The 22,790-nt window shown below is 41.6% G+C and overlaps 2 protein-coding genes across 7 annotated transcripts in view; both read left to right on the top strand.

Moving 5' to 3' along the window:
- tulp4a (TUB like protein 4a) overlaps positions 1-11,894 on the top strand; it is a 28,183-nt gene extending 16,289 nt beyond the window's left edge. For 4 of the 5 annotated variants that reach the window (XM_085431948.1, XM_085431951.1, XM_085431950.1 and 1 more), the window contains exons 6-14: positions 3,106-3,213; positions 3,395-3,561; positions 4,849-5,073; positions 5,205-5,439; positions 6,278-6,422; positions 6,830-7,001; positions 7,173-7,266; positions 7,381-10,739; positions 10,891-11,894. In XM_085431948.1, coding sequence (XP_085288074.1) covers positions 3,106-3,213; positions 3,395-3,561; positions 4,849-5,073; positions 5,205-5,439; positions 6,278-6,422; positions 6,830-7,001; positions 7,173-7,266; positions 7,381-10,739; positions 10,891-11,007 — 4,622 coding nt within the window. In that variant the 3' untranslated portion in view covers positions 11,008-11,894. The remainder of the gene's footprint in view (positions 1-3,105; positions 3,214-3,394; positions 3,562-4,848; positions 5,074-5,204; positions 5,440-6,277; positions 6,423-6,829; positions 7,002-7,172; positions 7,267-7,380; positions 10,740-10,890) is intronic. The other variant, XM_085431953.1, reaches the window with a different exon arrangement.
- Positions 11,895-15,552: 3,658 nt separating this feature from the next.
- Positions 15,553-22,059, top strand: tmem181 (transmembrane protein 181). Of its 2 annotated transcripts, none has more exons than XM_085431943.1 (17): positions 15,553-15,881; positions 17,024-17,127; positions 17,255-17,322; positions 18,228-18,318; positions 18,432-18,553; positions 18,689-18,805; positions 18,929-19,009; positions 19,134-19,233; positions 20,127-20,257; positions 20,350-20,441; positions 20,539-20,596; positions 20,827-20,929; positions 21,020-21,071; positions 21,153-21,235; positions 21,523-21,612; positions 21,699-21,765; positions 21,869-22,059. In XM_085431943.1, the coding sequence occupies exons 1-17, from the start codon at positions 15,748-15,750 to the stop codon at positions 21,951-21,953; spliced, it is 1,578 nt and encodes a 525-aa protein (XP_085288069.1). In that variant the 5' UTR covers positions 15,553-15,747; the 3' UTR covers positions 21,954-22,059. The 2 variants fall into 2 exon arrangements, with proteins under 2 accessions (XP_085288069.1, XP_085288070.1); XM_085431944.1 differs by lacking the exon at positions 15,553-15,881 and adding an exon at positions 16,623-16,742.
- Positions 22,060-22,790: the final 731 nt, after the last annotated feature.

Raw genomic sequence — 22,790 nt, 5'->3', positions numbered from 1 at the left:
CAAACCAAGCGACACTGCATGCTCAGGCTGAAGTCACATGTCAAACAATGGGCCCACCCTAAAGGTTTTTCTGCTTTGTCCTCATTTTGTGCTCCATTTGGGACTGTAATTGACAGAACCCCATGCTGAATAAATGGTGACCCCATGTTTACTAGGGATCAGAGTCGAGAACCGGTTCCTGGGAGTACCGGGAATCAATAAGATTCTCTGTAAGAGAATCACTAATGAATCGAATCGATAATTGATATTGATAATGGAATGCACTGACATCACTTTCCAGAAGTTATGTTTTATATACAGTCTGTGCTTCGGATACCAAAAGTGGACCACTTCTCCAAAACCCCTGTAGGTATTTTCATATAAAAACAGATTTCTGCACCTGCATCTCCAAAACAAGTGAAACTGATGGTTTAATATATCCTTGTTGCAGTGCACAGCTTGACATTGCTTGACAAATGGCAGTAATTTTGCCAGTGGCACTGATTGGCTAATCATTAGCCTTCCTGTTGCGTACATTGGACTGATTGCCTTTTAATCAAGAAACCGCCACTTCATGTCACCAAGCCAGACAAATCAGTCAACTGTGGAGTGAACAAATTCAAATGTCTGGAAGTAGCCAGGTCACAAGCACTTCTGCAACCCATGCTTCAGTCTTGTCTCCTTAAATGGACCTCTGTGACCCAAAGTAGCTTTAAAAAAAATAGTTCTTGGCTTTTCTCAACATGTATAAGTGTGTTCGGTAAAAGCATTTAAACTACAGCTGTATGCTGCTGGTCCAGTGTAAGCTGTTTAACGAAGCATAAGAAGCACAAGCCAACTAAAAAACAGTTTTCCACTGGGACAGAAAATATCTAGTGCACTGGGATGTAAGCTGTCTGTCAAGGGAATTGTTGCATCTGGTCAGCCTCCTCTCCTGCTGATTTCCGTGTGCACACCAGCCAGCGTAACAAACTGTAGAGAAAAAGAGGCAAAAGAAACAAAACAGGAACCAATAAAAATTAGCTTAATTAGTCCCAGTTGCTAGGGATATATTGGTGAGGGTCTATCCTCCTCCCAGTGGTCTATTAAATTTTTTTTCCCCCTCCTTTCACCACAGGCCAGGCTGAAAACTGCTTACTGTTAAGGTTCAAAATTGAGGAAGGAGAGTACAAACCACCCTTGGTCCAGAAGCTCTTGGTCAAACAATGATTTTAATGAACACACACGTGTGGGAAGACAACTCTGTACGCAGACAGCAATTGATCTTCGACTTACTAAAGCACAAACAATTATTTTATAACATCAGGGTTTGTTTACTGACGCCCCTTCATGCGTCACAGATACATTTTATACATAGATCAGATCAACACCACAATGACTTTTAACCCAGAAGATCATCTTCTATTTTCATGGCTGGTACTTTCCGTTCTTGTCTTAAAGTGAATTGTTCCTCTTTCTTGCCGAGACATGACTAATCTCTCCTCTAAATAAATCTAACTCATGTGTGTGTGTCACGACCTCACATGCTCTTTCTCAATTCACCTGTTGCACTTCTGACCTTTCACTAGACCAGAGGCTCACTGAGACTATGTGTATGTCTTCTACTAAATAAATGTTTTAACCAAGAACCTCTACTAAAACCTTAATATGAAATGACCTGATATATAAGTGTTTTGTAAGCATGTATTGCAATTCCTTCTATGTTCTAGTTTTCCCTCAGCATGTATCACCTGAACAGTCACGTCAGTGAAGCTTAAGACCTTTAAAGAACCTGAACATCAACTCAAATAAGCACAGATATGCATTGTGTACACAATAGTTATAACTGCATCTGAAATACAAAATTAACATCATCATAAACATCTTAAGGCCATCTTAAAGCTATCTGTTACATTGTTAAAGCAATGATCATACTGCAGATTATATTATTAATGCACTGGTAATAATGATGATTATTTAACAATAGCAGTAAAATAATTTCCCTGCTCCACATTACCTAAGCTGGAACACAGATCAGGCTCTAACTCACTAATTAAACCATTCAATATGAATTGATTGGCCCCAGTAGAAATGATCTCTTGAGTCAACAACTTGAGTGACGCACAAGGCTTGTCAAATCTTTGTCATGATACATGATGATAACCCATTATCATCGCACAGCACAGTACACTGCAATTACAGCCCCATTTTGTATCTGATTTAAAGCAACACCTATTTAAAATCCTATCTGTGGGGATGTTGCAACAACAAAGCAGAAGTGGACATTTTATTTATGGTACTATTTGGGTCATTGCAGGATTACATTAAAGTACGGAGTCAAGGATATTTCAATGAAGATGTATGAGTGCTCTCTGAAGGTGTGTTATTTATAGTAATGTTAAAAATTGGTATATACTCTTGAATAATGTCCCTAAATGTCAGATGATTCAAACTGAAGTACCTTACAGTTCTGTTTTTGAACTAGTTTGTTCTGTCACTTAACGTTTTGTTTCAGTCGTTTTTGCACTTGTTTTTGATGTGAGGCTAAATTCTAGTAGTGGGTAGAAAGTTGGTTAAAGGAAAGCTGTTGTGTTGTATTATTGGAAGCTACTGAGAGCACAGACTTGTATATTTTTCACACGTTCCCCACTGATGGGCACAAATTAACATTCTTTTAAAGACCGATGTACAGACTTTAGTGGCGTCTAGTGGTGAGGTCAAAGCTAACAGCTAACACTTTCCAAATCTATCGCGGCTACACCATCCACAACCATTGTTTGGGCTTTCTTTTCTGGCTGACTCTGAAGCTCAATGGGCTCCATGGAAGAGGGCACACTCTTTATGTATATAGAAAATGCTTATTCTAAGCTACAAACACATTATTTATACTTTTAGGCAAATACATACAAATGATAAAAGAAGTGTAGTTCTCCTAAACACGTGTCTATTAAATCTAAAAAGCATTGTGATTGATAGTTCTGATGAACAGAACAGCTGTTCACAATGCCTGGCTAATATGTTTGTGAATGGGTGGATGACTGGATATGTAAAGCGCTTTGGGGTCCTTAGGGACTAGTAAAGCGCTATATAAATACAGGCCATTTACCATTTACCATTTGTGTTTTGTTTTTCTTTCTTTATTCCTAGTGCACAGCCAGAAACCACTGCTGACAGTCAGCTTCACCTCTGGAGACATCAATCTGATGAACAGCTACGACGACCTCTCCCCCATCCTCATCCACACTGCTCTGAAAGGTTTGTGTGCGTTTGTTATTAATTTTGTTAAGTCAGCAGTTCTCTAGCTGCTTTGGCCTTTGCTCGCTTCATTGTGTCCTTCATTCACTTGTGTTAATTCTTTTTTTTAAATGATGTAAAAATGTGTAAAATGATGTTGCCCTTCATAAACGTATGTGTACTACTTTGCTCTGTGTTGTAGATGTGGTGGTCCAGTGGTGCTCACAGGGGGATCTACTAGCAGTGGCAGGGATGGAGAGGACCCTCCTTTCCACTGACACCTCCTGTCCTCCACCCAGCAGGAACGCCATTGTCAAGTTCTACAATGTTCGAGGCGAACACATCTACACACTGGATACACCAGCACAGGTGACTTATGAGTGTCATCCTAGAAAAATAGTTGTTCTTATATTTAGTAATGCAGGTTGTGGTTCGAGTGGCCCTTCAGTTTGCAGAAGGGAGGACTACCATAACCAACTATAGTTTAAGTGAGTCAGTGAGCCGGGGTAGGAACAATATGAGATGGGAAGGCCAGGGCTACTTAATTAGCAGATAGTAATGACACAAGATACTACAGGGTTTGTACGGGTGCTTGAAATCCTTGAAAATGTTTGAAGTCTAATATTGTCTTTTCAAGGTTTGAAAAGTGCTTGAATTTCAGATGTGGTGCTTAAAAGTGCTTGAAACTGTATTTCATTCACCACAAATAACTATCTGACCGAATAGTTTTCTTACCAGATAGAGAAATAAAATGAGTCGCAAAGTCTAAAAGCAAAATTTCTCTGCCTGGGCTGCCTACGACCTCTGCATGTCAGTGTATTTCAATGTGTGACCTCGCCCCTCCCCCGGACAGTCGGGGATGAGTGCACTAACATGCCTGGAGATTGTTGTTTCCATCAAACACTCCTTAAAACGCCAATGGCGGAGTTTGCGCTCTCGAGTCACATGATAGGTGAGTAAATAATTTTCGAGAATGTGTACATAACACGTGCAAATTTTTAAAACTATTCTTATTATTTTGTGCTGGAAAAGCATGAAAATTGACCTTGGAAGTGTTTAAAAAGTGCTTGAATTTGACCCTGAAAAATGCGTATGAACCCTGATAATATTCTTTCCAGGATCACAATGCTTTTTCAAATTCTTCATTCCATATTAAGTGTTGACTCTAACAAAAATCGTCTCGGATTCAATTTCTGGAAACTGTGAAGTGAACTTGACTCGTGAAACAAATGTGAAAGTAGGGGGATGATGAAATGAACATACTATACAGGAAAATGTATCCTTGTTTAAAAACGGAGATGTTAATCATTGATGTATACATGACAATGTTCGTTTTGGAGATTGGCTCACCTGTTAAGGACGTCAGAGGGTACATACATTCATTTTGATCATTATAGTAAGATTTTAAGATTAAAGATTTTCATTTATTTTATTTTACGCGAATAATCAGCCTGCATGACAGACTTCGGTAAACATTCACAGATAATTTCCTTTTGTTTTCGGTTTTTATTGAATGAAATCACTGTTCTCAGGAATCACTCTGAGGATTTCACTCCAGCAAAGAAGTGTTTTGCAGTAATGACATGATTTGCTTTACATTAGCCTTGTGAAAGCATATTATTCATTCTCAGATGTGTCTTCCCCTTCATACTGTAGCGCCCCATCACTACGCTCTGCTGGGGTCACCGGGACTCTCGTCTGTTCTTGGCATCGGGCCCAGTGCTCTATGTTGTGCGAGTTGAGCACCGCGTTGCCACACTGCAGCTGCTGTGCCAGCAGGGCATTGCCACAGCGTTAAAGGAGGAAAAAGACGTTGCCAAGCTCACAATGCCTTCCCGGCTCTGTTCTTATGTCACTGCCGCTTTTGTTCCCACCATCAAGGTAACACAGGCCAGGAGGGGTTTATTTCTATTAAAACCATAAAACACCATGTGAATAGATTTAATAGTGGTTTGGGAAGAGCTGTAATTAGCATAAAAGTTTTTAAACTTAACTGTACTTTACATTTCTAGCCTCCCATCCCAGATCCAAACAACATGAGAGATTTTGTGAGTTATCCGACAGCTGGAAACGAGCGCCTGCACTGCACCATGAAGCGTACGGAGGATAACCCTGAAGTGGGAGGGCCTTGCTATACTCTGTATCTGGAGTACCTAGGAGGTCTGGTCCCTATCCTCAAGGGCCGAAGAATAAGCAAACTTCGGCCTGAGTTTGTTATTATGGATCCCAAGACAGACGGCAAAACAGGTGAGATTCGTTTTTTCATACCTGTAACTTAAAAAGAATAATTTTCCAAAGAAGACCTGAAATGTTTGTTAGCTTCTAAATGCAATAACTACATTTTTATGTTGGTTCTAAAATAAAGAATACAGTAAGATCGTAGAGATAAGAACTAAAAATGTATCTTTGATTCTGAAATTCAAGTAGAACTGCAAAAGATGAACCCCGACACAGTTCTGACATTGTCCAGTAGTTTTCCAGACGTTCTTACTTTGCGAGTTTTAGTCACATAGGGCAGACTGGACCCATGTTAATTAAAAGCTGCTTAATGGGGCCTCTTATGGCCCCTGGGTTGCTCATAAATCAACCCTCTCTCTCCCCACGCAGTGATAAATGAAGCCAGCCATGAAATGGTTCCAGACCATTCACACTTTTATGTTCATCAAATAAATTAGTTTGACCTAAACTGGAGCAGCAGCTGTGCTTTGCAGACTCCTTGTGACTGTGGAAGAGGAGACAAAGTGAGAACGACTGAAGAAATGAATGTTTGAGAAATGGTAGAAAAATGCTTTGATAGGATGATAATGATGGTGATGTTGTGGCAAAGCTATGACAATTCTTGCCTCCGGGTTGCTCAAGTAGATTTGAAAATGCTTCCTGCAGTTTCAACATACCTAAAAAGAATACCAAAAGGCATTCATATTTTATCATTCTTTATCCAGCCCATCTGAAAAAGCAACATTACTAACAGTTGAGCAATGACTTAACTGAGAGAACAAATGACACGTTGTTTTTGGTTGTATTGATCTGAACATTTCATCAAAAGTAACATCTTAAGTGTCATTTTCATATTTTGTCTCCACAGATGAGATATACAGCAACAGTCTGATATCAGCCATGATTGACAGCTGTAACTGTTCAGACTCCAGCGACATTGAGCTGAGTGATGACTGGGTTGGCAAGAAATCGCCAAAGATATCCAGGGGTAGCAAGTCCCCCAAACTTCCCAGGTAACTAAACCCCGGCTTTGTGTGTACAGGAGCATGTTGCATCAAGCCACTTTGTCTCTTCTGTTTGACACTTGGATCTTTTCAGTGATTTAGGTGAAGCAGACAAGAGGAGATTAGTTCTCTGCAGGTTTTCAGTTTTAAACAAGCGGGAATCAAGTGATCACTGGCATGCTGAAGAGTCTGATACAAGAAGCATTTATATGACAGTGAATTCATTTCAGAAACATGTAAACAGCCACATTAATTCTGTTTAAGATTTTATGGCATTGAAACTAATTTTTTCTGAGTTTTTTTGTTTTAACTGTTAAAATTTATTTGAATGCTCCTTTTCTTTGCTGTTTGCTTTTTGGTTTCTCTGCATGCCTAAACCTTCTTCTTCTTTTTTTTATTTGCCACTTTCTCTGTAGAGACTTAGTTTGTCCCTTTACCAACAGGATCAACATTGATCCCAGAAAATCTCCCAAACTCTCCCGTGCTACGCAGGAGATCTCCAGGTCACCTCGGTTACCCATACGTAAACCCTCAATTGGGTCTCCCAGTCTAACACGGAGGGAATTTCCTCTAGATGACATCACTCAGGTAAACATCAGGTTATCGTAGCTGAGTGAGAAGCTGGTAAGGGATCACGTGCTGCCTGTGTGTGCTGTGAAGCACGACCGATGGATTTTTACATAAAATGTACTGTTGTAAATTTCGGAATGTGTCTAATATATTTATAGAAAAATGCATCGTTTTTTTTTTATCTTGCAGCAAAATTACCTTGCTCAGGTCACATCCAATATTTGGGGAACAAAGTTCAAGATAGTGGGGCTGGCTACTTTTTTACCCACCAATCTCGGTGCAGGTAACAAATCAACGTGTTGGATAATTAAACATTAATTCCAGTTAAGTCTAATTTGTCTGTTGTCACTTTTCTTTTCCTAATTTATTTATTTTTATTGTGCCTCTCACTCCTTAGTTATCTACAAGACAAGCCTCCTCCATCTGCAGCCCAGACAGATGACCATCTACCTGCCAGAGGTGCGGAAAATCTCCATGGACTACATCAACCTCCCTGTCTTCAGCCCCAATGTTTTTAGCGAGGATGAAGATGACCTGCCTGTTTCAGGCCCTACTGGCGGTGCTGATGACAACCCACCCTGCACTGTCAACATCCCTATTGCCCCCATCCATAGTCCAGCCCAGGCCATGTCCCCTGCCCAAAGCATTGGTCTGGTCCAGTCACTCCTAGCCAATCAGAATGTTCAGTTGGATGTCCTAACCAATTCCACGGCAACCTCTACTGGAGGGGCTGCTGGTGGGTCAGACCAAAGCCAGGACACCATCTTGACAGCCCAGTACACAGTACCGACCAGGTACTCGAGTCCTGGTCAGGTCATATTTGGGGGACTGGAAGTAGGTCGCCTAGTGGTTGGACCGCCACCTTCTCATCATCCTTCACAACAACAACAACAGCAACAACACCCAAGTCAACATCAACAACAGCAACAACAACAGTCACTTCAACACCACCAACAACAAATTCAGCACCATCAACAGCAACTCCAACAGCAGCAGCAGCAGATGCTCCAGCACCAACACTTACAACAACAGCAGCAGCACATTCAGCAGCAGCTCCAACACATACAGCAGCAGCAGCTCCAGCAGCACATACATCTACAGCAACAGCAACAACTTCAGCAGCAACTGCAGCAACAGCATCAACTGCAGCAACAGCAGCAAATGCACCATCAGCTGCAAGCACAGCAGCAACAGCAGCACCATCAGCTTCAGCAGCTTCAAATTCAAATCCCCATTTCCTCGATGTCTTCAGGACAGCCTTCGGGTGTACCTCTGCACCAGCTACAACCTGGGGCCTTGCATATCCAGATTCCTCATCAGTCTGCTGATTTAGTGGTTGAGAGAGCAGTAGGGGGCGAGCACGAACACTTACTGAAGATCAAAACTACTCGGTCACCTCCACAGCTGGCTGAGGGTGACACGGTGGTGTTCAGTGCCCCTCTAGAGCTAAGCAAGATGAACCCCCCACCCCCCTACCCTGGGACAGTGGCTGCTGCTGTGGCTGCTGCTGCTGCCTCTGTATCAGCTTCCGCTGCATCTTCCAGTGCTGCGTCTGGATTAGGAGGGGGCGCCAGTGGAACTCCTCCCGCTGGAGACCTTTGCATGAAGAAGGGTGAGTTTCCACTTCATCCTTCAGGCCAGCAACAAGCTCAGTATCCAACACCGCTGGGCTATGAGAGGATAACGACATTTGACAGCAGTGGGAATGTGGAAGAAGTATGTCGTCCTCGAACACGCCTGGTCTGCAATCAGAATGTCTACACGCTCCAAGGACCTGGCAGCTCCGCCACTCTCAGGGTAACCTCGTCTTCATCCTCCTCCTCAGCTGACAAGAAGCTGCAGCTGCCCTACACCTCTGCTACCCTGAACAGACTCACTGCACCTCGCTATTCTATACCCAGTGGAGACCCGCCTCCGTACCCTGATTCAGCTAATCAGAACAGCTCTGCTGGCAGGAATCCCGGACAGAGGCTTGACAGCAGTTTGATCCACGCCACCCTCAGGAGGAACAGCCGAGAGGCAGCCCTCAAAGTTTCCCAGATGCTGGAACCACCTAGACCACTCCCTCCCAAGGCGAAAAACAGTACTGCACTAGCAGCCTCGTTCCAGCAGAGGGTGCCAACAGCCTTATACACCTGTAGTCAGTGTAGCAGTGGATCTAGTGTTGGAGGCACTGCCCCAGGGAGTGCTAATGGAATAGCGGGAGGAACTATTATCAGACAAGATTTTCCTCCAGGCAACGGAGCACCGCACAGCACAGTCATTGTTCATTCAAACAGTGCTACTCCTCTGGCCTCCCAGTCCTCTTATAATCTGATGAGTTCACTTGAAGTGTCTGGAGCTGCAGCAGGGGTAAGCGGCAGAGATAGGGCTGATTACGTTAATTCAGCATTCACAGAGGATGAGACACTGAACCAATCATTGAGGCATCTGGCACTAGGAGGAAGTGATGCATCAGGGCTGGTGGTCAAGCGCCCACCTCCCTATCAGTGGGATCCAGCATCCACAGAGGAGGTGTGGGTTCCTCAGGAACGGACAGCGACTTTAAACTCCACTGCCCCCCCTGTACCACACAAACCACCTCCCCTTATTCTTAGCCCAGCTCAGCACTTGGATGTAACCAGGCTGCCTTTTGTCCTTTCTCCAAAGTCCCCCACAAGTCCTAGTGCTGCATCATTCCAAGCTGCTGCTGCTGCAGCAGCTACAGGCTACCAGATCTCACTCCAGTACCCCCCAGCAACTGCCTATTCTGGAGCCCAGCTCCAACCCATCCCAGGTTCTCCACGCCCCTGCGCCTCACCAAAGGAGGTGGTGGCACCTTTGCCCTTTTCACAACAGGATGCAACCCTAGTGTTACCACCAGGTTATTCTGCAAATCTGGCCAACCTAGCCTGCTGCCCCCTCCCACCTATGTACCCAGGAGGAAGTGCTTGTGCTGGGCTTCCCATTCCTCCCATTGCCCTCCACACACCCTGGGGTACTTACAATTCTTGCCCACCTATGACCAGTCCTGCAGTGCCACTACCACCCAAAGCCTCCCACCTGGCAGTAGACAAAAATGTTCTCTCACCACCACCTCCTCCGCCACCACCACCTCCGCCACCACCAGCAGAGCTGCAGAGCCATGGGGGATTACAAGAGACCATGACAGAGGCTGGGGAGAGTTTTCAGGAGGTGCTCTCCTTGACTGAGAGCCCTGTACCGCAGCGATCGGAGAAGTTCAGTAAGAAGAACCGCAAGCGCGTGGACGGTCGGGCTGAGGAAGCTAATGTGCCGCCACTGGCCGAAGGGAGCAAATCCAAAAAAGAGGGCAGAGCCCTGGGTGATTTCAATTCTCTCATTTCCAGTCCACGGTTGGGAGGAAGAGACAAGAAGAAGATCAAGGGACAGAAGGAGCAACAGTTGAAGGCTAAGAAGCTGAGTAAAGCCACTGCCAATAGTGAGTTCCAAGATAGTTCAGAAAGTGAGCCAGAGCTATTTATCAGTGGGGACGAGCTGCTCAATCAGTGCCAGAGCAGTAAAAAGGGTTGGAAGAGTAAGAGGAACTTGAGGGCTGCCAGTGAGCTGGATGAGATCAAGTGTCGAAAAGCCAATGAGAAGGAGGACAGAGGGCTTGGCAGCCAGGGCTTTGTGTATGTCATGGCCAACAAGCAGCCACTGTGGAATGAAGCCACGCAGGTATACCAGCTGGACTTCGGTGGCCGTGTCACCCAGGAGTCCGCCAAGAACTTTCAGATTGAACTGGAGGGGAGACAGGTGATACTTTTCTTATATAACTTGCAGAAATAATAAGTACACACATTCAACATTTATTGATTTAGAGCATTTCTCCAACAGGATTGAACCTTTTTTCCTTTCAACCTGCATGAACGTTTTTTTGTTTGTTTGTTTTGTTTTTCCTGTGTAGGTGATGCAGTTTGGCAGAATTGATGGCAATGCCTACATCCTGGACTTCCAATATCCCTTCTCTGCTGTGCAGGCCTTTGCAGTAGCTTTGGCCAATGTTACTCAACGCCTCAAATGAGATGTCTCCTCCCTATTTACCCTGAGTTGTGGGCTTTAGATGCAGTCTGTTGAAGGGGGTACAGCTGTTTCATTTGAGAATCATAAACTCTTGGATTGGATTCTGGAGACGAGGACTAAAATAAGCCCTGGCCATAGAGAGAAATACAATCACGCTGCACTACACAATGCTGCCACTAGTGTTGGTGCAAAAGCATCGATTGCATTTATGAAGGATGCCGTCAGACCTGCTCCGTTCGGCAGTTGCCGGCACCCTGCAGTGCATGTAGGGCCAAAGAGCTGAGCTTTGGTAAATCATCATGCAAATAAATGCTGCTTTAGCTAGGAGAAGCTTATAGATGTGATAACCAATTGGTTAAGAGAGAGAGAGAGAGAGAGGAATTGCTATGGTGCAGTTTTCAAAAGAAGCAGCAGTAATACTTGAAAAACACACTCTAGGGATAACAAGTTTGATCTCCAGAGCGCACAGGTACTACTGGGCACTGAAATCCATTGCTGTACAAACCTTTAGTGAAACAGTTACCACTTTATTATACTGCTTTTGCTTTTAGGATTTTCTTAAAAGACTAAACACAGTGGAGGGTAGGAGGGTCTTTTTTTGTTTTTGCTCTCTGCCCTTTCCTTTTGTTACTGTTGCAGCCTGTCTGGGCTGGAAATGAGGTTTAGATATATGCATTATTTTGGAACACTACTAAGAGTTCAGGCTTTTCACTGTTGTGAAAAGTGGGCCACTGTTACAATATCTGAAAGGTAAAGACCTGCAGTCCACGTGCTGCTTTGAAGGAAGAAGAAATGTTACTCTAATTTATATGTACATGTTGTTTATCGATTCAGATATAAATCTTAACATTATTGTCATTGTTGTGTTACATAATCCTCACACAGCTTTCTTATTTGGGAGACTGAGTTTGAATATTACTGTGTAGTCAGGAGAATTCAGGTCATAGCAGTGTACAGACGTATCCTGTACTATCCTGTACTGGTGACATGGGCGCCAAAGAAGTGGCCAAGGCCGAGACTGAACAATTTAAGCTCTGGCATGAAGTGATTTGTCACCTGATGTCACTTCTGTGAAGTGAGTATGTAGTTGTTGTTGTTTTGGGGGGGCTGTCCCTTCTCTTAAAGACCACACTAAACATCCTAGTAAGGTACATGAAATATTTTTGTATATTTCACTTATGCCATTTCATACTCTTTTCAGAACTCATGTAAATACATATCAGTCAAATGTACAATGTTGTAAAGAGACTTAGGTGGCAGATTTCTGTTTACACTTGTCTCCACTGTGTGTAAGTGTAATTCCACATGTGGAGGAGAGCTGTAGTACTGTTTTAACTAAGCAGCCAGGACCATAGAGAGCAGTTAAGTTGATCTTACCATCACTGAAACTCTAAAGTCTGGTCTCCGACGGAGAATGAAGCTACGAGATCTGCCCGTTCAGTAAGCTGACTTTGAAATCTGAAAAGCTGTTTTGTTTTGGGGTTTTTGTTGTTGTTGTTGTTGTTGTTGCTGTTTGAGGCAGGGAAGCTTTTGTTTGTGATCAGCTAAGGACAAAGAGCGAGGCCAGCTGGAAGAACTATGGGCAGCAGTAAATTATTCATTCACGGTGCAAATATGTGCATTAGATGACAGCCAAAAATCACAGAGAGAAACGGGAATGTTGAGTGCTCAGTGAAATTGGGAAGGTGTGATGGCATACCACCTCAAATATTTGTGCCAAAATATAGACTTCTGAAAATCTCAAGCTGAAACAAACAGGCCTATTGGGAAGTGTAACTTCTTTACTTTGGACCAGCTCTGCTTGGTTTGATGAGATTATTAGATTTTTTTATTTTATTTTTTCTCATATTTAAAAAAGAAAAAAACAAAACAAGCATGTCTGTTGGGAAGTGGGTTGTAGAGATGTGGACTGAGGAGAAAAATAAATGGTCTCCTGATCTTGAAAACGAGCATGTCGTAAAGAAAACTTTTTTTTTTTTTGTTAGTTGTGCAATATTTTCTTTAACAAAAAAACCTTTGTCATTTCTTGTGACCACAGTTTGTTACCTTTTTACTTTAGCATCTCAGTTGCTGGTCTGTACATCTTTATTTATGAGATTGTTCCTCAATGTAGATCAAGTATACATACTGTATATTGTGAAGTTTTTTTCCCCCAAACATTTCTTTGTGTTGGGGGGGGGGGTTTACAAGTATAGCCCAAGTTATGAGATGGAAATGCAGGGATTGGGTTTGAGGGATGGGAACAGGTGACTTTTTGATGTTTTGTGAAGTTTGCATTGGTGGAAAAGATGTGAATGAGTAAGTGCCCGGTTTATTGTAGTTTGTAGACTAGTTATGTAGAGTGTAAATGTCAAGTCATGGTGTGTCTGTATTCAGCTGTGCAGTCTACCAGCCCCATCAGTGTTGAATCTATCCTCTTCAACCATGTGTGGTCATGACTTCCTGCACATACACACTCATTCATCGTTCACAGGAGTTCACAAGTGTAAGCCACTGAGTTCACGTTCAGCGTTGCTAATGGACTTGGTTAAGGGTTCACTTTAAACTGATGATGACCTGTTGTAGATATTGTAGAATTTGGCTTTTCTCTAGAAAAGATCTGTGCTTTGTATTTGTAGCTGTAGACTTAAATGACAAAAAAAAAAAACTTGGGGAAAAAAGTCAGTCTGACTTGGTGACTGAACGTTTATAGTGAATGGATAGTAAGGCATGCCATGTAAATTATTTTATAATTGTATATGTCACGCATCTTTTGAATAAAATGTCATTGTTTCAGAAAAACACTGGTTTTGTCTTAAATATACATAAATATACTGCAAAGCTCCAAGGAGCCAGACTTTCTTGTAATTTTTTGTGCTCTTAAGCAATAGTCCTCCAGGTTTCTGAAGGTTCTTCCAAGTTGTTGTTGTTGTTGTTGTTGGGTTTTTTTGGACATAGGCTGCTTTTTCATTCATTTTCAGTCCAGTCCTTGTACCTGACAATTTTCAGAGGGATGTTTGTTTGGTTGATAAGCCACTTAACCCTTATCTATGGATCATTCAAGCTCAAAACAGGAACCTAAATGGCGGGATGAACCAGTGTTGTGTCTATATAGCAAACAACTTAGAACTTAACATTTGTTCTTTGCTATCTTTAGTTACTTTGTTGCTATCAGCCTGCTGGAAAAAAAAATTTCTTTATTGAATCTGTAATTTACCACAAATGGTTTCCAAAGTACTATTAGCCCGAAACGTGATATATCATAGGATGGTGTGTCCTCAACACATTTAAGGAAGCTGATGAAGTGGGTGGCCTAAAAACACTCTACAGCAGATGAACGGTATCTGAAAGTCGTGTCCTTACAAGATGGGAAAGAAAATCCAGGACCTGAGCTAGCAGCTGACTCTTCAGTTGATCCATCAGTTCACTGAATCCACATTAGAAATGGTCTCAATGAAAAGGTGACTATCAAGAAACCACACTTAAGAAATGAAAACATAGAGAAAAGGCTGCAGTGTGCCAAATTAAACAAGAACTGGACTGCTAATCAGTGGCACTGTGTATTATGAAGTGATGAATCCAAATGGTTTTGTTGAAATTATCAATATGTGCAGAAGAGTTCACGAAAGAGGTACAACAGTGAGTGTTCACAGCCTTCCATCAAACACATGCCAGACCTCAACATTGAATACTGAGGCAAACGTCCACATGGTTGAAATCAGATCTAAGCAGCTGCTGAACCAGTATATACAAGGTGGTTCTGTTATCTCAGACAGCAGACACTTTGAAAGTGGCGAGTGCGACACACCTGTACAGCCATCACTGATAGTACCAATTAATATGACTTTTACTGCTGAGAAAAGACAAAGAACATCGTAATTTTGACTAATTTAATACATGTACAGTCTGAGATTCTGCTACTGAGATGTGTATAAACCTGTGGACGTTCCCAAAGCACAGCTTCCTATAGCACAGATAAAAAAGAACTTAATTCCTCTTATTAAAGGAGACTTTATCAATATTTTAAAATAGAAGAAAAAGCCTTGAGTTTAATCGCACACTTCATTTACCGTAATTAATATTTATGCGAAAGCGCGCATAAAAATTAAGAATTTACCTCATGTTTTGTCGTATTTAGATTTGTACTTGCAGTTTTTACCTCATTTTTTGTCATATTATTTTTTTATTTTTTTATTTTTTTTGTTGCATTTTACAGTTTTTAGAGTTTATTAAACTGTGTATGTGCTTAAATGGTTTGGCTGGTGTAATGCCAGTTTGTAGAATAAATTAAATTAGTTATTTTGTCTTTACGTTAAGGGGAAAAAACCCCTATATTATCTATATGTTTGAATCCACCCATTTTTCAGTGATTGCTCGCACCTCCTGTCAATCAGTGTGACTCAGATTGCGCTAAGACGCAATAAATTGTTTACTAATTTATTTTATGCAACCGTGGTCTATGGGGGTTGTTAGAGCTAAAAGACGGCTCCACAGACACTTCTTACTGACCAATGTAGCTTCCTGTTAACAGCCTCTGTCCATGGTGCTGAACTCTGATCATGTGACTGTCCTCTACGTTTCCGCCCCCCGCTCTTCTTTTCTTGTTTTAACAGCCCTTTTTTTTTAAGCCACACAAACAAAACGGCTTGGGCTGCACTTTTAATTTACGCACGTAACAATACGTGACAGGTGACTGCGCCTTTTACTGAGGCCCCCGGATTGTTTACTCATCGCCATTTCGGGTGTGATAATAATAATAATAATGGACACCGACTACTCGTCCGGCCTGGAGAACCCTCTGTACAGCGAGCTCAAGTATTTCTGTAGGAAAATACGGGAGGCCTACAATGAGCTCAAAGAGGACCTGACACCTTATCGCGATGACCGCTTTTATAGGTAGGCGCCTCTAGCTTAAATATACACACATGCATGGTGGGTTTACTTTCATTGTGTACGTCTGCGTTTTAAATCAGAAATATCTTACATCTCTGTCGTGACGCCAGCCATCCGTCTTTTTTTCGTTTAAAAAAAATGTTATACAGAACCAGTGGTTTTCTAAACCATAAGGCAGGAGAAATTCAAATAAATGGGGAAAACGGGAAAGGCTGAGTCCTTTGCCGACATACACTTAGAGCACATATGTTAGCTAAATCCGCAATTTAAACGCGGTACGATTTCTACCAAAGGCAACAAGTGCTACCCTGTAGAAATGTATTTCTTTAGATGTATTTTAATGTCGGTTAAAAGCCATATTTAATTGTACAAAAGCAAATGGTTGGTTGTATGATTCGTGAGAGATATAATTTTCATCACTCCGGTTGTTAGAAGTCAACGCTCGACATGCGATGTGTTCCCACTACGCCTGCGCGAAACTACAATCAGCCGTCACTTTGAAGATATTTAATCACACGCCTGAATAAAATAAGGCTCTGTTACCATAGATTAAATATATCGATGTAATGTACAACACTAAATTAATTTAGTGTATGTAACGCTTTGCATAGTGTTAAGGTACTAAACGTTAGTGAGCTGATAAACAAAGGAGGCAATGGGATGCTCCTTCACTCCCAGAAGCCTCCTTTTCACGACCCCTTTCCCCTGTCTGCTGCCGTCACGAGACTCCGCCCCTCCCATTCCATGACGTTGCATTCCAGTTGTCGTGGAGTGATGTTGATACGCGGATGTGGATTCACTGCGAAATTTTCACGGGTTTTCACTTGACCAACGTCGCTAACCGACAGAAATGGACATGTACGGGTAAGATTTGTCCAGCCGAGATCCTCGAAGTACTCCACTAGTACTTACAAGCACGAAAAGTAGCGTTAGAGGCACTGTGTGGCTCTGCTGGGATCAACCACTGCTAGCATGAAGTAGCATGGGAGCTAATCACTGTTGACATATCCGTCTCTGAACAGCCTCTGAGCTAACACCGAAACCACTAAGCAAATATTCACCACCAGGTTTCGTTCGTGCTACTTTCTTCGTGTGGATGTCTTACTTAGTGTGTGATAACCCCAGTGACTGTCTCCCCGTGACAGATTGGCTCCCATGCGGCTGTACACCCTATCTAAAAGACATTTTGTGCTAGTCTTCGTGGTCTTCCTGATGTGCTTCGGCCTCACAGTCTTCATAGGAATAACAGGTATGATGACAGTGATCATTCAAATGTAGACGTTAAAATAAACCAGCCATCGCCTATCTTTTCCTGTTTGAGGTTAGGTTAGGTTTCTGGGATGTTGCACTGATTTAACAAGTGTTTTATTTTGTAGGTCCAAGGATTATTGCTGAGCAGGAGCACAATGGTGACCAGTTCCTTGCAAAAAACGTTTCTGTTAAGGTGAGGCATTTGTTAGATAGAAGGATATGCATCGGCAGTTCTGCACTAAAATATTTGAGGACCGTTGTTGAAAAGTCAAGGAAATGCCCATTACTTTGAATTTGATGGAAAATGTTGATAAGAGAGTCACTGCTTGGAGAATTAGACTCCTTTTACACAACGCTTCTTAACAATATTGATATTGTTTTGCTGTGGTGAAACTTAAATGTCCCAAAGATAGACTGCAAAAATCTAGTTTTAGATATTTTCCCTAGTGTCTTTTTATTGTGCTATTTCATGCAGTCACGGAGAACTTGGTGATTCGCTTAAATTGGAATTTTAAAGGGATAGGATTAAATGGCTTATAAAGTGAAATGATTCATCCTCTCCACTCATAATTTCTCTTCTTGCTGCAGAGATGATCTTCTTAAGGCTTTGAGATTAACCATCAGTTGGTTTGCATTAACCAGGCTTTATTATTATTAATTATCATTAATTAATCAGATTTCACTCTACAAATTCACTTTACTGTGTTAGTATAGGTTATAATCTTTATTTGAAGAGCTCTTTAAAAATGTATGTCAGTGCAGCACCTTGATAAGAAGCACATTTTATTACATCACCTTAATGTTCATAGTTCAACTGTGTCTTTAACAGCGTGTCGTTGAAAGTTCACAACTTATCAGAAGGTTTTAGGGGTTCAATATCTTGCCCAAGGATACTTTAGCGAAGCATGTTATTGTTATGTTTGTTTATTACATTGTCATTGATTGTAGCAGTTTATTTTGTTTTATGTTGGTCTGAGAAAAGCGTTCTCATTTGAGCGTCCCCTTTTGTGAAATTTTTTAATAATTGAAGTTTGCTGATAATAGTAATAATAATAATAAATGTATAAACAGATTGTGCCTTTCTATATGTGTTTTCAGACTGGGCCCTTTCATCTAGTTTCTTCTCCCCTGACCACCTACAATCAGCAGCTGTGGCTCACATGTGTGATGCAGGCTGAAAACAGCAAAAGTAAGAGACCACAGATTGAGCTTTTTACAGTTTTGTGTTGGGGTGGAGACAGCTTTCTCTTTTAGTATAATATGCGTAACACCACGTAACACTACTGTTATTTGTGCTGTCAGTGAGAGATTTCAAGCAGCCCTTTGAGATCAACGTTGAGTTGAAGGGAGTGATGCAGGATGCCAGCGTGATGCACATCAACAACGGGCGCATTAAGTCACGGATGCTGCACTGCGCGGCTGCTGTAAGTATCGGTCAGCCTGCTCTCACAGCAGTGTGTGTGTCAGAGAAGACAATTTTAGATGCACATTTAAGAAGTAGTGCAGATGGTTATTGAGCATGTGTTGTTTTGCTTTTTTCTTTTTGTCTCACCTCACAGAATTGCGATGAGATCATTGTACTGCATCTGGGCTACCTGAACTACACCCAGTACCAGGTTATGGTGAGCTTCAAAGGCCTTGAAAATATCACATATGACATCAAGGTTAAGTTTGTGGTAAGTTAAAAAGATCCCAGGTTTTTTTTGTTTGTTTGTTTGTTTTTTAAATTGCTCAAGGCCTCAAGTAACTCGCATGCTTTTGAACTCCTCTCTCTTGCTCCCCTGTTTTTCCCTCTTCAGTGGAAAACATATAATTCCACCTTCTCACAAGTGGAAATTTGGTTCCGGTTTGTCTTTGTGGTATTGACCTTCATGGTGACCGTAAGAACATGATAATTTTTTTTCCATTCAGTTTGATCTGCACATTCTGTCCTGTTATAGCACTTAAAACCAAAACCTTTTTCCAGATGGGATAACTAATGGTACTTTTTCCTGTTTGTGCCAGTGTATGTTTGCTCACTCACTGAGGAAATTTTCCATGAGAGACTGGGGGATAGAGCAGAAGTGGATGTCTATTCTTCTCCCTTTGTTGCTGCTCTACAATGGTAAGTTTCTCTTCTCACTTGAGGACACATTTTACCTGTCACTTACACACCTGGAGCCGATTGCACCAACTCAACAAACAAAAGCTGGAGTTTCCCAGGGCTGTCTTTTGTCTTCTATTCTGTTCATAATTTTGACAGACAGCGTTTCTACATGTGCCCAAGGGGAAGGAGGGGATCGATTTCAGTGGTCTTGCATCTTATCTCTACTTTTTTGTGGATGAGCTGGTCCTGTTGGCTTCATTGTGTGACAACCTCCACCTTGCACTGGGGCAGTTTGTAGCAGGGATGAGGATGAGGACCTGCAAGTCTTGAGGCTGTGGCTCTCAGCTAGATAGGGGTGGTGGGAGATTGATAGGTGGATTGGTGCATGAGTCTGCCATGATGCAGTATATTATGGTGACAGTAGAGATGAGTGTGATCTACCGTTCTACCTACCCTCATGTATGGTTATGTATGGTCACATGCTGTGGGTATTCAAGTACAAGTGAGGGACATGAGAATTCTCAGAGTATTGTCTGGGCTCTTCCTTAGAGATAGGGTCAGGAGCTAAGTCATTTGAGAGGAGCTAAAGAAAGAAGAGCTGTTGGAGTGGCTGGACAGAGGGTGTAAAGTGGATATAACTAAATTAAAATACGTTTCCACTTACAAACATTATATCTGAGTTGTAGAGACTAGTTGCCATTTATATATATTTTTTTTATTTATGCATGTGTATTTAAAGTTGTAGAGAGCTGACTCTTACAAACAGGTGATATGAAGCGTGGTGAACACGTCACCTGACACATTACAGAAACATAAATCATCCAATAAGAACATTTGGGTAATAATTTCTATAAGAAAACATACACCTCTCTGTGTACACACTCAACAGTTTGTTTGTTTTCATCGTTCAGATCCTTTCTTCCCGCTGTCATTCCTGGTGAACAGCTGGTTTCCAGGGACCTTGGACACCTTCTTTCAGGCACTGTTCCTGTGTGCTCTGCTGCTCTTCTGGCTTTGTGTTTATCACGGCATCAGAGTCCAGGTGGGTACAGTATTAATCTGCAGCTTCAGTGAATTCCTTCCATTTTTAGCACACCAACATGAATCTTTTATCTTGGTGTTTTGCTTCTGCAGGGTGAGAGGAAATTTCTGACTTTCTACCTGCCTAAGCTGGTTATCGTCGGTCTTCTGTGGCTGTCAGCAGTTACTCTGGGCATATGGCAAACGTAAGCACGACCTCCAGACAGAACCCAGCTCATTGAACTTGTGATTTATATGCATACCGAACAAGCAGACTAAGCTTTACTCCATCTGAATTTTCAGGGTTAATGAACTCCAAGATCCCACCTATCAGTACAAAGTGGATATAGCGAACTTTCAGGTAAGACTGTTACCGTTAGCACTTCTTTAAACAGCTTCTTATAAAGTGAAAGCTGAAGAAATTTCTTATCCAGTGTGTAAGGTTTTATCTGTAATTTGTCATTTAAAAGACTAAAGTTTATAAATTTTTGTTCATTTTAATTTGATTAATGTCCTTATGGATAGATATTACATAGAAATAGCTTCAGGTCTACTTTCATTTATTTTGAGCCCTTTGTTATTTTTTTAAAGGGTATGAAAGTCTTCTTCCTGATTGTCGTCGCCCTCTACATCTTATACTTGATATTCCTGATTGTCAGAGCTTGTTCTGAACTTAAGAACATGCCTTACTCAGGTATCAGAGCACACCACAACTCTCAGCGTTCGATTCGACTTCAACTTTTAATGTAAAAGTGTTAACCAGCTGTCTCTTCTCGATCACCAGATCTCCGGCTCAAGTTTCTGACAGCGCTGACGTTTGTGGTTCTTATTATAAGGTATGTTCAACAAAGAGCAAACTTTTTTTTAAATGTTTTCACTATTTCTGTGTTTCTGATTAACCTCTCTTTCTCCCGCAGCATGGCTATTCTCTACCTGAGGTTTGGTGCTAAGGCTCTTCAAGACAACTTTGTTGCTGAATTGTCCACCCATTACCAGAACTATATCCTTTGACTTGTATTCATTTGTGCTCATTTTCATCACAACTTGGCATATTTATTGGTTCATGAGGTGGAGTGGGTTGTCCTCTAAGGCCAGTGGTTCAATTCCCGCGTCCTCTAGTCTACATGTTGAAGGATCCTTTGGCTAGATACTGAACCCTGATTTGAAAAACATGCTGGATGTGTGTGTGAATGAGGCTTGTAGTAAAGAAAGTACTATGAGTGTTCAAATAGTGCTATATAAGTACTAGTCCATTTGATCATCACTGTTCCTTAATTCAAAACATACCAGCTGAATTTTTGTCCTTCTATGGCCTGCTCAACTTTTACTTGTACACATTAGCATTTGTGTATTCTCCTTCGAAAAATGCACTTTATGGTGAGTTAGATAGAAGTTTCTTTGTTGCTCATTTATACCAGCACGCTTTTTTTTTTTAAATTCAAATTTTATGTTGAATTTCCCAGACTCCCAGTTGAAGGATAATCCAGCTTTCTCCATGCTAAATGACTCAGACGACGAAGTGATATACGGGTAGGTGTTTTATCTACTCGCCTTTCAAATCCTTTTTAATTGTGCAGAGTAAACTCAGTGTAAGCATACTAGACCCCCTGATATTTTTCTTGTTTTTTTTCAGGAGTGATTATGAAGACATGCCTTTACAAAACGGGCGTGCGATCAAAGCAACTGCCAAGTACCAGGATGAGAGTGACAGTGACTGAGGTATCTCTGACTGTGTCCACGTTGGAAACTCTTGTGCACATGTACAAAAAGGATGCACATGAATTTATGTACTCCAAAGTGTACATAATTATATTTTTAAAACGGTTCATGTCTACTGAATGTACTGCTTTTGGATGGTGAGGTATGATGTAGCCACTCAGACTTTTTTTCTTAATTGAAAATAAGGGAAACAAACACTTTTTTTTAATCTATAAACCGCCTACCCTCACCTACCCATTGCCAGCCTTTTTTCTCAACTTGATGATTAAAATTATCAGGAAAAAGGACTCATATTAACCAGGGATGTTTCTGTGAAATCATCATTTCTTCATAATTTCTTTTTCCTTTAAAAAAAAAAAAAAAGCCTTGTATTAAACAACCGTTGTCTTTCTTGTGTTAATGCCATTTCTTTCCACTCTGGGAACAATGGGAAGTCACTTATCTGGTCAGAGCTGAGTGACATTTACAGGTAATGCTGCATCTGCTGCACATGAGATACAGTGTGGCTCGCTTGTCCTGACACGACATGTAAACAGGGAGTCTGCTGTCTTCAAGACGCTGAATACAGAGAGCCTTAAACTCGACCGCTGGTACCACTCACTATTTCTATTTTTGGCAAAGCAGCTATATGTAAATGCACTTTTCAAGAATTTTATTTATCTTGCCAAAAAAGTGATGACACTGTATTTTGTGACACATTGCACGTATTTTCTCACAGCAGTATAATGGACTACAGACCTATCATGTTAAATGTTTCTTTATCCCAGCATGTACAGTAGTTGTTGGATTGTTTTGAAGCAAACTTTTTTCCCCCAGCAGCTTTGCCCATATTTCCT

This window comes from Copadichromis virginalis, linkage group LG15 (genome assembly GCF_057382275.1).
Source record: "Copadichromis virginalis isolate Kocher_CV1m ecotype Utaka linkage group LG15, C_Virginalis_male_GT1.1, whole genome shotgun sequence".
NCBI lineage: Eukaryota > Metazoa > Chordata > Actinopteri > Cichliformes > Cichlidae > Copadichromis > Copadichromis virginalis.
This window is presented reverse-complemented; position numbering and strand designations above follow the sequence as displayed.